The sequence below is a fragment of the Lethenteron reissneri genome, chromosome 7 (assembly GCF_015708825.2).
Source record: "Lethenteron reissneri isolate LAM-NWPU_2019-01 chromosome 7, ASM1570882v1, whole genome shotgun sequence".
In the NCBI taxonomy this organism is placed as follows: Eukaryota; Metazoa; Chordata; class Hyperoartia; order Petromyzontiformes; family Petromyzontidae; genus Lethenteron; species Lethenteron reissneri.
This window is the reverse complement of record NC_083785.1, coordinates 3,362,097-3,377,537: the sequence shown is the minus strand read 5'-3', so window position 1 is coordinate 3,377,537 and position 15,441 is coordinate 3,362,097. Positions and strand designations below refer to the sequence as shown.

The window sequence follows — 15,441 nt, the reverse complement described above, 5'->3', positions numbered from 1 at the left end:
ACAGGGGGTCGTGGGTTCCATCCCGATCCTGACGCATGTATAATTTGGGTTGTGCATGTTCTCCCAGTGGTCGTGTGGATTTTCATCCGGGTCCTCCGGTTTTCGCTCCATATTTAGAAACATGCGCTTAGAGTATTTTGGCTGCTATACATTTCCACATAAGCCACTTCTCATTGGGCTATTATTTGTGGCCAGGTCGCTTCGGGAAAAAAATTGCTCAGTGGGCCTTACCTGGTAAAATATAAAATGTTTGTTCGTAGTTAAATGGTGGAACATTTGAAGCGGCCCAGTGATAGCTTAGCAGCTATGACAACTATCAAACTACGAGTTGTAATGACATGAATCCTATTGAAAAATTGTAATTGGAAATTAAGAAAAGTTTAACTCGGGTTACCCGATCAAACAAGTACAAACTTCAATTGACCTGTGCCTTGTGCTTGGCATTTCATTAATCAGAATCGGCAGCAATAACGCGCTAAGACGGTCCATATCCTTTTATTACATTCCAGAAGCCATCTCGTGAAGCCACATACATGGCAACGCGTTGTTACCACCACTGACAGCAAGTAATTCAATCTGGCCAAATTACAAGTAGCACTTCCGCGTCAAGTTTCTTACAATGCTCACCCCATGTGCTGATCGCGGCCTAATTTTGTTGCACGAATAAAATGAACGACAATGAGGTGCATAAACTTCAGGGTTCTGAATGTGTTATGACCAAATGGCTTCCGTTTATTTTAACATATCGCTGTACATACGACCACCTAATATACCAACCTGTAGTAGCATGCCAAACTGTTTAATTAATCGTGGATTTCTGTTCCTGTATTGAAGTTTTCCTAGTAGGATGTGGTTCTTTAAACAAACTTTGGTTGGGTGGCTCAAAATACTCTGCTGGTCTCATTACTTAACCAGATCTTCCTGGTCTTGCAAAGTGAGCTCCTAAATATTTAACCAATTTCAGAGTGATGGCTTCAAATTCACGAACAATAACCGAGCTGAAAGCTATCATATATGTTTAATTTGATATAGACCCGTGTCTATAAAGGTACCACCCATGGTGAATAAATTATAATCAGCCGGCATTTTAAGGTAAGTCTATAAAGCTATGCACAGATGTATGAAGAATGTATCACATGGGTTTCATCCCTCTAAAACTGTATGCCCGCCATGGCATTGATTAAGTCATGGCGGGCATTTATCAGAGTCCCAGATATGTGGCAACATCTCAAATACGTTTTAACTGTTCTTGTTACGTGCTCAACACGTGTGTCAATTAGACTGCCTAAAAGGGAATAGGTGACACTCTAAGGCAATGGCCCTAATTCTGACAAAGGACACTTTTATGGACTCCGTGGTAGCCACAAATGTGTGTAAAAACTAGAATAAAAAAATGGTGGCTGAGCACAGGCCAAATGAGCAAATGTCCAGCAACAAACAGCACTCTTGAAGGCGTCAAAGATGTGGTTGGTACTCATCTCCATGTGTGACCCTGACAGCCAGTGAGGGAAATTCCCCATTCCCATGGCGGCAGGTGCCAGTCTCGTCCTAGGTCAGCCATCATTACATTTACACAAATGTGGTACTCATGTTATCAATTCTAGAGAGATGCTTGGCCCGAGTTGACCCCAACCAGGATTTCAAATAATGGATTTCAGATAGAGTCAAAGCACCGAACTACCACGCCACCCTGCCAGTTTTGAGTCAACGAGTAATAGTGCAGTGTATGTGTTCAAGTGCTGTTGGCATAGCTAACTGGTGCCCCTCCATAGTTCTGGGGATTAAGGTTACAGCAACATTTCCCAAACCATATCCCTCAAACACGCCGTTTTGTTTTTACAAGAATTTAGCTTTACATGTGTACCCATCTTCTTCACTCGGCATGACGGAGACACGGGAAGTAAGGGAGCTAGAGAAACATGAGAGAGCTCAGGAGACACACATGGATGAGCGATGATGATGCTAGGAAACGAACGTGATATGATAGGGTAAGCAACTTGGAAGTTCATAGGAGAATGAGGCAAAAGGGTTGTAGGCATAATTCGTCCAAGGGCACAGATGGTTTTTCAAGTGTCTGCTTCTCTATTGCCCATTTTCTTAGTCTTCCCTCCCCTCGCCCATCCACTCCTTGCCATCCCTCCCCTACCCTATGGTGATCCCTAAGAACCCTCCTATCGTGGTCACTCATTCTTCAACCCTTGCACTGCCCTGCCACCTAAATCTTTCTATTCTGTCAAACTATGTTAAGCGTCGTCAGTGAAAGCCCTCTACGGATATAACATTAATTTTGCTAAAATGTGATAGTACCAATTTCTTACAAGGCCATTCGAAGTGATTTACGTGATAACATTTTCAAAATGAGTTGTAATATCATTAACTTGTTTTGGCCTCATAAACAGAGATCAGTGAAATAAACTTGCTGCCACCCAAAGTCGTACCCATTTCTCTTATGGCCCACCGTGGTCAAACAGGCAGAGGAGGTTGCGATGGGCCGGCGACATATGCAGGACGGAGGGCAGATTACCGAGACAGGAATTGGCGTGGCACGGAGAAGTCGGCAGCCAAGATAAAAAAAAACCCTAAAAGGTGGTGGTGGTGGCGGCGATGATGAGACTGTAAAAGCAGACCTTGGATGTCCCGTATGGTGCGAAAGAAGTTCAACATACATACATGCATGTGTAGACTGTGTAACAAACGCAAGATCCAGGATAAGGCAGTGATGCCGAGGCGATGGCAAGATGCGGTGGCATGACAGTACTTTACCATGAGGACCCTTTTGAAATTTACAGCTGGCCCCCATAGCTGTAACAACAAACTAAAATCACAGGACAAGCAACCTGCTCCTTGGGGCAATACCCATACATTTCCCTGGTTCTTTGACCGTGACAACACGTTTAGGGTGAGAAATGTTCAAGTGGACAATTACAGGGATAGCAAGAGTCCTGCAATACATTTCGGTATGGCAGGCGTGGGCGGCTGATAAATAACAGCAGTAAGCCCAAGGCTGCACTTGCCTTTTCTTGAATGGGAAAAATGCCACTGTGTTTGCTACATTGTCAACTTCTCGAAGACAGCATACTTGGTTTGGATATAGCTCAGTGGGTTAGAGTAAATGTCCCCGATTGTGAGAAGGTATAATATAAAAACTATTGGGTGTTATTCTGGAGACCTCGGCCGTGTATATCACCCTAACGTGAGTTTCAAGCATGGCTAATGAAAAAAGTACACTTTGTTGGGATAAAATGAGTTTTAACTGTACACGCATTTTTTACTCCTTGTGGTGTCACAAGGATGCAACAATACATGCACCGTGAGGATAAAACAAGTGAATGTCTGATTGCACACGAGGTAAAGCCTGACATGTTTACGAATGATATTCTTCTATCAATGCAATATCAAACAGCGCAGTAAGCTATGCGTGCATATAGATGCACCCACGATGAAAATTCCTAAGCCAGCTGGAGTCTGCTCACCTCCATTAAACACAAAGCGATAACCGAAACACCATGGCTACATCACGACATACAATGGATTGTGGGAGCCATTCCATGTTTTGTACAGCATGCGTGGACATGATACCCCCAAAGTGCTGACGTTGACACACCATATTAAATAAAATCCAAAAGGTTGAAGTGTATAACGCCTCCTCTATACGAGCAATTGAGAGGTGATCATCTCTGTTGGCGGCTGTGAACCAGTGGTTAAACGCTCCACATTCTAACAGCAGCGGCCAGTCTCTTCAGGATGACCGCCGTTTGCTTTCTAACCAAGTGGCAACCATCATGTTAATTTACATTACAATAGCAGACTGCCCTCTCGCCAGAGGCGAAATGTCAAATGTAATGCTTGCCGAAGTTGATTACATCTGCCCATTAAACATGAATGGATATTCTGACAATGTTTAATCAACAGAAAGTCAATTTCTGTCTTAGGTTGCTCTTTTAATTTTGATCTGGCTAAGTGGCACCAGAGTTACAGCACTAGAATGACATTATGTATAGCTGCGAATTTAAATCCCATTTAGGAACTGATGCAGCCTATCATCCCCCTGGGGTCGATACATTGAGTGCCTTACACTGGCTCAGGGCCTGCCAACAATGATGGGCTCCACCCCTATTGCCCAATGGAGGCCAAGTTTTGAAAACTAATATCTCAGCACAGGGCTCAGCACGCACTCGTGATCACCTAGTTTATAAGATTTGCGCATTTATAAACGTACTTACTCGGTGCCTCTGCCTTGGTCAAAGCATCGCAACATTTTCAAAAGCCCCCGTCCGAAATTCCGACGCCGACAGTGTAAATCGCTAGTAGAAGGACGTGTCAGAGGAGAAGGCCCCGGCGAGGGTGAACTGGTCTTTGGAGAGCACGCAGAACATCCTGTGGGGCAGCGCGCGCGAGTACGGCGCAGGCCGCGGCACGGTGCAGCGCAGGATGAACTCGCGGCCCCGCGGGGCGGGGAATCCGTTGCCCTGCCCGCCCTGAGCGGAGCCCCCAGCCAGGCCCGCCGCGGTGCTGGCAGGAGCCGCCCCACGGCGCTCTTCCGAGCCGCCCGCCGTCCCCGCGGCCAGCGAGCGGTCTTCGTCGACTGGCGTCAAGGAGGTCACCTGTCGGAAAGGGGAGGCCGGAATGGTTCATTTGAGAATTCCAGAGGAAAATGTATGGGGGGTGTATTGGCGATATGGAAACGTCAGCAACAAAACGGGATTTGGTCGTAGACAGTCGAGGGTTGTTGCCAGACGTTCGCAAAGCCAGCGGCCTCTCCGTATTGGAGCTGAATGAGAAAGACAGATAGTTTGGTGGCGGTGGCGCACAAGCACCACCGCCACAAGCACCAACGCCACCATTAGAACTGCTTAGGTTGCGAGTTCAAACACCAGTTCAGAACTCACCGAGTCTAACATCTCTCCGAATGCGAGTACGATTACCACTTTTTTGGTAAGTCAAAATCATTTGTGATATGGAGACTACCTCTTGTAACGTAAATATTGAATTTCTAACTGGTCACTCTGTTTCAGGGCTGCCTAGGGAGAATAGCGCCGCCTACGTTCATTAGAACCGTAAGGAGACACTTTGATTATAGGAACTATAGATTATCAGGCTAACACTTTCAACAATTACCCTTGGCCAGAGTACTAACAGGTGAGCCAGATTGACTGTCACGGCCGGACACCACACTTTATAATGTGGAGCCTTGAAAACAATGGGACATTGTAATATATTCACTCTCCAACTACAAGTCAGTAAACTTCATTGGCTTTTCTGCTCTGAACGAGAGCCATTGTTTGAAATGTTCGCCTCCGAAACACTTTATGTTATGAAGCAATATTCATGCCAACATTTTTCAGTTTGAGCATCAACATTTCAAATCCTTTCGTTTTGCTTTTGTATTTCGAAATTCCATCAGCAATTCTATACCACGATTATGCTTTTTCCCACAATTATATTCTCATTCTGCTATCGACAAATTTCAATTCAGAACTTGAGCAAGCAGTGCCCTATCTCGAGAGAGAGAACAGCTCTGAAATATGACATCACATAACTTCTTCTCAAGTTGCTTCAACAGGCCTCTTTATCCAAATTAGGGGCACACCTTTCAAATACCCTGCAAAGGGCGTTCGTTAACAGCAATTCACACAACACATTTAATTAACGGGAGTTATAGCGTGCTGAATTAAAGCGTCGAACCAAATGTCATCTTTTTTTTCTAGTCAATGGTGACCAGACGAAGACCATTATAACTAACCATGTGTGAATATCAAGTTTGATTTTTGATGTCTGAAACCCAGGTTGACACCCAGGGCCTCCGTTGGTGCCAGCTACCCGGCCGTGTTTCTCAGGAATGGTGAATTCTTAAAATTAGCTAAAGGTCTCCAACAGACATCAAGCACTACCCCCAGTGGGTTAATTAAGAACAGAGATGCTTACTCTTTTTTTTTGCTTTATATTTAGTTTATAACCAAAACGTCTGGGATGCACCCACTATTATAAAATCGTAGAACCTAAGCAGAGTTGAGCTTGGATAGCAGTAGTATGTACTGAACATAAGATGCAACATATACACATATATTTGCGCAAAACCTGAAAGTTCATCTTCTTGGTTCTTTCGGTAAAGTCACGTAGAAGGGAAATAATAAAATAATCAAAAATTTTACATATTGTCTTTTATTATGTTTTATTCTTATTATTTTATTATTTCCCTTCTACGTGACTTTACCGAAAGAACCAAGAAGATTAACAAAGTAACCAACAGTGGGTCGCGAGACAAGAACTGCAGCTAAGCGTATGCTTACATAGCAGCTTTAAAGACTGGCAACCACTTAAAAGCCAAAAGGGACATATGTTGTGCATAAACAACATCCGTGAATAATGCATGAACTGCGCAAACTTGCACGGCTTTCACTGAACTCCTGTGGGATGCATGCCCAGAGAATTTCCGTCGAAGAGGAATCTGCATCATTCAGAGCACTGCGTTCAACATCTGCCTTAAATAGGAAATATTTGCAGCAGTGACATTCCGGTTCGGTGGGTGCTGTGGTCGTAGTTATATTCCAGTCGGGGGTCGACTCGGAGCATCAGTTCCCTCGAGTAAATTCAATGAGTACCATCCTGTGAAAAAACAACCTGTGGTTGTCATCTGGATAAACTGGCCCCGCCATGGAAACGTGGACTTTCCACCATTGGTTCAGCACCGCCGCCACATTGCTCATTTACGCAGGGAACCACTTTGAAATAAAATGTTGAAGCGTTCGAGACGTGGCTGCTGATGTTCGCGCTAATTTGAAAAGTACAAATCATCTACTCATTGCACAATCATTTGACCGTCCACACACAGGGAGTCAGAATTAGCTTCAACAAATAACTTGTATCTTTTACACCATCACATTTCAATAAAGGTCATTGTTTCACGTTAGCGGTGGTGGGAAAATATTATTCTAAAAACACGTTTAACTTTATAAAAACAATAGCGTTAGATGTGCTGTACGCAAGTACAAAATGTGCAGGATGGCAAGGTTCATATAACCAGCACTCACCCTAGCAGCAGATTGGAAATAGGCTTCCTTAATGTCAGATAACACATGTTCTTCGTAACGGTTTGCTGCCATTATTTGCAATAAAAGGAATTTAATGCGGACAGTTCAGCAAACACTCGGAATTGAGTTCTGTCAACAACAGAGGCTCCATCTAGCCAAGTCAATCTCAAAGCGGACGGGCAATGTCCTAGATTTAATGATATTAATGCACTGCAACGCCTTGAGAGGACACCTATTCATCGACTGCGTGTCGACCGCTGAATTTCAGCAAGTTGGTTCAGAAGAGAACTCTCAGTGCTCCGCAGCACAGGGAGCCGAGTCGATAGTCAAAGTGTTTCCTGGCACAAGCGAGCGTGAGGCAGTACCGCGCAGGTTTTGGCCGGTCGTGCTGCATAGGCCCCAGATGTGTTTCCTGTGTGCAGCGCATATCGCTTGGCATGATGTCCCATGTTTCACTCCACGTGCTGGAAGCTTCTTCAAGGGTAGTGCCTCATGACAATTTATGGCCTGAAGGCAGAGCTGGAAATTACATCTTCCCCATAAGGCAGGACCTCATTTCATTGATCCCAAGGGTATGAAGAGGTGACCAAAATATGAACTCAGAAATGTATGCGGATGAGCCACGTGCTCGAAATGGTTAGCAGGGGCAAGAGGACACATTAATTGCTCTCTGATAATGTTAATTTATGGGTAGTGTTCAAATGTATGCAATTACTACAAAAGCAGAGTCGGACCTTACTTTATGTTGATACATGGTAAAAGAAGGTGAATGGCCCGTTCATTGAATGATCGTTTAAAGTCTGTGTTCATGCTGAAAAGAGCATCAGTACATGCTTGGGTGAAATAAATATAGACTTCAATGCATAATAGAAACACCCATAACCACAAAACTCAGAGTTTTGTGGCAGTAGGATGGCATAGCTACACTGAACTGATCCTTAATAAAAAGTTACTACATAGCGTCGCAGCATTACACTGCAGGGATTTAACACAGTTAAACTGAAACTGCTGGTATAAGGCTGAAAGTGAGGGCCACACTTTCAGCCTTTTCATTTACTAAGATCTGGTAACTGTGAACTGCAATTACTATAATTTTGTGATTTTTTAAAATTAAACCCACATGAGAGCCCATTTAGATCAACAGCTTATTTTCTCGACATGCTCCTATCCACGTAGGTTCAGATCTATTTCCAGGATGCCATCTGACTACTACCAATGAAGAGAGGGCAATGCAAGTTGTAGGAGATTCTCACTAAATCCCTTCCAACCTAAATACATTTGATCTTGACATGCACTACTGAATTGCAGGTCAGAGCGTGCAACTTATGTGTTTGCAAAAATACCTTCCAAGGATTACAGTAAGCGGGATTCAGACGGCTAAACCACAGCAATCTGCCTTGTCAGTGGAAAACATGTAGATCATAAGGGAAACCAGCCATCCCCACGCCTGTTTTGATTGAGCTGCTATGTTAATGCATTGCTCATGAGCTGTGGTTTTCAACGCGAGCCCGATTTTTTATTTAAAGCTTTCGTGACTGCAGGGATTCATATTCTTGGTTCTTTCGGTAAAGTCACGTAGAAGGGACTTTGCCGAAAGAACCAAGAATATGCTAGCCCGATTGTTCAACATGTCTCCATCCAAGTAGTGCACACCCAAGCATGGTTGTTCTATGAAAATAAACTGCAGACAAATGAAGCTTTTTTTTCGACAGAGAACATCTGTGATTAAGGCCAGCAAGATGGGGGTCCCCACTGAGAGCAATCAATAGAGATGGTGAAGCATCAGACAGTTATGGTGACATGGGAATGAGTGATGCATTCAAGACTTGATCTTTTTTCTGATTAATGAATTACTCTCTAAATAGCTCTTTAACATATTGCACTCTCCATTCCAAATACTATCAAGGAATATGTGAGGGCAGATGCATGACATGTACCTTCATGCATTCATGTACTTGTGCATTTCTGCATTAAAATCTATTTATGTAAGCAAATGCATGCAATGCGGTTGCATGTATGAAGGCTTTCATGTAAAGATCACTGTATATTAAACCATCTTCTTGCTCAAACAAATGTGGACAGGTGCTGATCCCCCCTCTTGGTGCCACTGAACAAGCAGTGGAAATTCCATGTTCCTATGTTCGGAGCTAGTATCTCCATAGGAGGACCGCTGTTGACTTACCGCAAAGTGGAACTAATTTTATCAATCCGCGAGAGACAATGGAAAGAGTAAATCCCCAACCAGGATGTGATGATTTTTCTAACCGAGTTGAGTGTTTCACCGCCAGTGAGTGTGGAGTTGGGTACTGCTGCAGAAGGCTGAGATCCAGTTAAAAAGCAGCTGTGCAGAAACTCTACCGCACGATACCCCACGACCACTGTTTAGAATCGAATATTTGTGCGTCGTAACTCCTACTCCTTGGTTTTTTCGGTAAAGTCACGTAGGTAAAAAAATTAAATGAAAAAACAACTGAATTAAATCACGACGTTTCTTCAGGTGGAACCGTCACAGCAAAATTACTGTATCAAGATTTTTAGCATTTTTTCATTTAAAAAAAATTTTCATTAAATTTTTTACCTACGTGACTTTACCGAAAAAACCCAAAGAGTATGAATCCTTGCAGTCACGAAAACTTCAAATCTATAATTCATAACTCCGCCTTTGTTCACGTAACTTATTTTCTCTCGGGCTTCAAGAGGCAAGACATAGAACCAATTTTGGAGCCAATTATTTTGAAAATGGGCACATTGGCTGCCTTCAAATCCATGGTGCAGATTGTAATTTCCACCAAGCAGCGTTGGGATGATTGTAATGTGCAGCCACGGGGAAATATTTATTTATTTTAAGAATCATATAACATTGTGAGCGGTCCTTCCGTTAATAGGAGCGACTAAAATGTGTGTCCCTTGTATCATGCACACGTTTCACCCCTTTAACCTAAGAGAGGTGGTGTATTGTTATTAAACTAGCTTCTACAAATGCAACGCGTTTCACATTGTCAAAAGTTAACGGTGGTTGCCATGCAGAGAAACGGACAGCTGCTATAGAAACAAGCCCGTTCCGACCACTGGATCAGGTCCACCAATAGAGATGAGTACTCATCACTGCCCACTTCACTAAGCAGACACTATGCACACACACAAAGTATACAGCTAAAATAGATCAAATGTTGCATATATTAATTCCTTACGTACGTGTATGTGCACGTACACGTGTCTGTATGTAAATTGGGAAGCGGTAGTGTAGTGGTATGCGCACTGGCCTACGAACTAGAGAACCGAGTTCGATTCCCGCTTCATAATGGTGTTGAATATTTGCTGGTCCTAGGCCTCCGCTAGATAGACGCAGCCTTAAATGAGGACCTGGTGTGGTGTGTAAATATTAGTACTGGGGAGACAATGGTGGTTGGTCATGGTGTTGGCTACCCTCCCCCCCCATGTGCTGTACCGGCCTTCATAGGAGCTTGCTAACAGCACTTGCCCCAAAAGTCTGTAAAATGGCCATCGGGTTCTGGAACCTTGGTCTTTGTACGCAAATGACACTACTGTGATGTGCAACAGTGCGGCGCTTGTGGAGGTATCAGGTCACATGCTGGAAAAATGCCCAAAAGCCGCAGAGGTAACAAATAAAAAAAAGCAAAGCTTGCAATTCGAGGCGGGCAGTGAAAATAATACACACAGGGTGTTAGTAGAGAGGAGTTGAGTTACCTCATCACTGGTGTCAGAGAGCTGGCAGAAGAGAGGGCGGAATAGCAGCGGTCAAAGAACAAGCGAGGGAAAAGGAAAGGAAGAACAAGGCACAGGACAAGACAACAATTATGGAGGCTGGAAAATGATAGAAACATACACAAGGTTCCACCAGATATTAGTCCTCGGCTTAGAAACAAGAGCGCAGACCTTTTCATTGCACAGTAGAGCACCATAGAGGGGAAAAAGATTACAAAAGTTGCCAGCACAACTTTAAAAGGTTCGTCGCTTTGACTGACCACGAAATTTCATGCCGTCAATATTTTTCTGATTGTGAAAAACTTCCTTTGGAGTGATTTTAAGTTTCGGTAAAATGAGCGACCTGACATTTTCTAGACACTCAAAGTCCAACCTTTGGTCCACATTTTCTATTTGTTGTTGTTGCAAAATGTCCAATTGTGATCTGAATGTATTGTATTTGTCAAATTTGACGATATGAAAAAAACTGAAACATACCAAACACTGTTGAAAGGTTTACCTCGCAATCAGAATATGAAATAAGTGTTGCTTATTCAGTCAATGTAGATGCAGTTACTGGCTAACAAAAGGAAATAATGAGCAATATTTTTCTATCGTGCCAAAGAGTTCAGTTGTTGGAACAAGAGGCCGCTGTTTTTGAAAAATGAATGTCTTCAAAGATAACCGCAACAGGCCAGACTGATATCAGCCAATTTTCGTCACTCAAAATTAGATTCATTTCAACGTACGTCACAAGAAATGTGGCCAGTTACAACCAGTGATATTCCTAGAGTTTAATCGGATGTCGACGTTGTCCGGGCCAATGAATAAAATGGCTTTTACACCACAGTGTTTACTCAATGTATAATGATGGGTTTGACAAAGAATATATGTAGCTCAAATTAGAATGTAAATATGTAATGCTATTATTCTCTACAACAGTGCGTCTCAATCTGAGGGTCGCAATCTTCAGAGGCCACGAAAGGCAATTGTGGGATCGCAAGAGGTCTGTCTCGGGCCCCATGTCTCTCTTGCTGTGAGCAACTCCCTATCCCCAAGTCTCTCCTTGTGCTGTCACTCTCTCCTTGTACACCCAACTGTCCTTCATCTATGCCCTTTCTCGTTTATCTCCGATAACTCTCTCTCTCTCAGTGTCTCTCTCCGCATGTGTCTATCTAACCCGTGTGTCTTTCAATCCCCGTGTCTCTCCTCTCATCTCCCTGGTGTCTCTCTCTTCACGACGACCTCTGTTTGCCTCTCTCCTCATGTCTCACCTCATTTCTCTCTCTGTGTGTCCCGTCTCTGTGCGAACCTGAACATGTGCCTGCGTGTCCGTGCACTTGTGTGCTGTACAAGCACGTGCATGCGAGTGCATGTGTGCTCATATACTTGTACGCATGTGTGTGTGCAAGCAGGCGCATGTTTGTAAATGCGCACACTTGTCCGTGTAACTTCTTGTACGTTTGTATTCACGTGTGCACACTCGTGCACGTGCGCGTGATGATACGTGTGTGTATGTATTGTAAATTTAGCTCCAGTGCATTGGTTGCGCATTGCGCAATGAACCCCACGACCCTAGTTCGATTCCCTCTGGCAGCCAACATCAACGACAAATAATCTGAGCAGGTCCTGGGGCTCCCTTGTACATGGTGTGTTAACATCAGTACAGGGGAGACAAAGGTGTCTGGGCGTGTTGCTGGTCACCCACCCCTCCATGTGCTGTGCTGGCCTTAATAGGTGCTCGCTCACAAGTAATTGCCCCAACATTCTAGATCTGAAGTTTTCGTGACTGCAAGGATCCATACTCTTTGGTGCTTTCGGTAAAGTCACGTAGATGGAAAAAAATATATATAAAGTAATGTAGATGAAAAAAAAAATGAAAATAACTAAATTAAATCACGACTTTTCGAAGGCAACACAAGCTTCCGTCATCAGGTGGAACACTACAGTAATTTTGCTGTGGCTGTTCCACCTGATGACGGAAGCCTGTGTTGCCTCCGAAACGTCGTGATTTAATTTAGTTATTTTAATCTTATTATTTTTATTTTTCATCTACGTGACTTTACCAAAAGAACCGAAGAGTAATTGCCCCAACAGTCTGTTAAGGCTATATGGGGGAACATTGTTTTTAGAAATAGACGGTGTTTGTAAGACGGCACTAACATTAGCATATTGAAAAAGAGGTCGCTTTCCTGAGAAATTTGAAAAGGGACTCCTCTAAGAGCATTGGATGGTGCTCTTCTCTGTTGGCAGCACTATACCAGTGGTGGAAATTCCACATTATTTCAGAGGGGCAGTCTCTCCACAGATGCACTATTTTCATCCGACAATGTGGTATGTATGTTATCGATACCCAAGAGATGTTGGGTAAAGTTTCCCTCCAACTGGGATTTGAATTCACAACCTTCCAAATTCAAGTTGGACATTGTGCCAGTGTCTACCAGCTGAATACATTTATTTTGGTTCGTAATTTGCTTAAAGCATCGAAAGATACCTCGGAATATTCTAAGACTCTAGCTGGAATAATGATCATTCTTGACATAAACCTTTCAATATGATTGCTATCCCCACCAATATAAAGGTCTAATACAATCTCACAGAATAGCGCAATTAAATCAGTGTTTTTAATGCAGAATCTAAACATAAGGCGTAATCCCATTTGATGGGCTGGATTGCTGGTTTGTTTCAAGAAAGAAATAGAGAAACAGGCGTTGAGTGTCTGTCTGTTTGGAGACGAAACAGCCGCACAATGACGCAGGTAACCAATTTAACCGAGACATTTCCTGCAGGTATGTACATTGCCAACCGGTTGACGTGACACAGCTAAAGCATAGATAAGAGACGTACAGCTTCTCAAAACACTGCAAAAGTATTTGACGACAACTTTTCCCGAACATTTTTAGTGTGTAAGTGAAATTAATTTCTGAAATTTACACTAAATAATTCCAGGTGAAATGAGCAAACGTCATGCACATGTTGTTTGTGTTGTTTGCATATTCCCTTCACTTACATAGACACGTATGTCTTAAATGAAGTTTAAACGTATGTGTATGTGCGTTTGTGTTTTAAAGTATAAAAGCTTTTGAACGTCATGACGAATTGCAATCAAATTGTGCTGCTGGAGTGACATCAAAGGGAAAATAAAGTCCACACCTTATTCAGAAGATACAGCATCTTCACATCATGCCACAGAATGGCCCTCGTAAATGACACCACACACTCAAGGAGTCCGTTTGACCCAACAATAGATGGCGGTCTATCAAATCCTAATATAAAAAAAATTCAGCCTCATAGCTAAGCTAAGCTAAATGAAATACAAAACATATACTAAATATGACGTCGTTGGTGATTGATCCAAGAAACAACAAACCTTCAAATTTAATATATTTGCCAATCTGGTTTGATCATGGACCCCTGCGTGGATTCAAACCGAGGTGCTCAAGAGTTTGCTGGCTGATTGTTCTGACTTGGGCAATAAGGCCCATGAGACAATTAATCTTTTGAGCGTTTTCACATACAGGATTTAAATCTCAGCCTTGATTGTTGTTGGCTTTAATAATAATCCACTGCTGGATGAATGCCTCCCCAAGCCACGTGGGTCAAGGAAGTTGTTTGACCTATACTCTACCACGCTGGTCAGTGTGTGTTGACGATGGAGGTGAGGGGGGGGCAAACTCAGAACCGGTTCGGATGTCACTCGCCACTGGTTAGGCCAGGAATTGAACTTAGGTGGCAGAGTTTAGAGAACAGTGCGCCAACCACTTTGGCAAGACTATATGCAGTCGATGTAAAGGAGCTCCCTGCAATTGCTTGTTAATGCTAATGCTGCGGGACGGGCCTCAACTAGAGAGACTCATATTGTGTAATTTGTCTACTTTTCCATGCTTACCAGGTGTGTTGAAAGAGGTGGGCGAACACCACATTTAAAACAGCACATTGCCCAAACATCAGTGCAGTATATGACTCCTTGTTTTAAGTCACTAATATATCAATCCTGTGATTGCTTTTCTACTGAAGCATCCCTAAAACACTGCTTTAATGTTTGTAAAAGCACTGCTGAAAAAAATATATATATACGAGCTGACATACAAGGTTAACTTAGAGCAGTCATGTTATCCTGATAGCTTTACTTCAAAGGCTCAGCAAAAACGGTATATGCATAAGCGAGGTATTTTGAAAAGGCCATTGTTATATTGGAATTTAAGCCTCTCAGCCTGTGGTCACATTAACCATTTATGTGTCCTTGCGAGTGGGCTGTCGATACGTTTATCACAGTAGAAGTTAGTGCCTTTAATATCCGTCTGGGTGGCACTGTGGTGAGAGAAGTTGTGAATTAAAATCCCAGTCAGTGGCCAACTCAGCCCATCATCATCATTCTGAGAACACTAAAATAGGTACCACTTTGTAAGTAGTCAACAGTGGCCATTCTATGGAGAGGCTAGAATAACTCTGCCACAAGAAAATTGATTTTCCACCAACTAATTCAGGGCTGTAAATGAATAAAAGCAGTGCACTACGCTCATTTGACATTGGACTTGTGAGAGCTTATTGTATTGGCCATTATGGAAGCATTATCATTGAACTATGTTCATGAGGCTGGTGGCACAGGCTAATGCGCATCTATGACTAATGGACAAGACCACGAAAAATTGCTGTGATGGCTTCTGGCTCCAAAAAACTATTACTTTTACAAGTGATCGAGCAA

General features: G+C 43.1%; 1 protein-coding gene across 1 annotated transcript in view; it reads right to left on the bottom strand.

The window, feature by feature from the left end:
• Positions 1-479: 479 nt before the first annotated feature.
• Positions 480-15,441, bottom strand: part of RAB3GAP1 (RAB3 GTPase activating protein catalytic subunit 1) — a 46,975-nt gene continuing 32,013 nt past the window's right edge. Inside the window, 2 exon segments of the mRNA XM_061573366.1 lie at positions 480-4,604; positions 10,740-10,760. Of these exon segments, the coding sequence (XP_061429350.1) occupies positions 4,305-4,604; positions 10,740-10,760 (321 nt within the window). The 3' untranslated portion in view covers positions 480-4,304.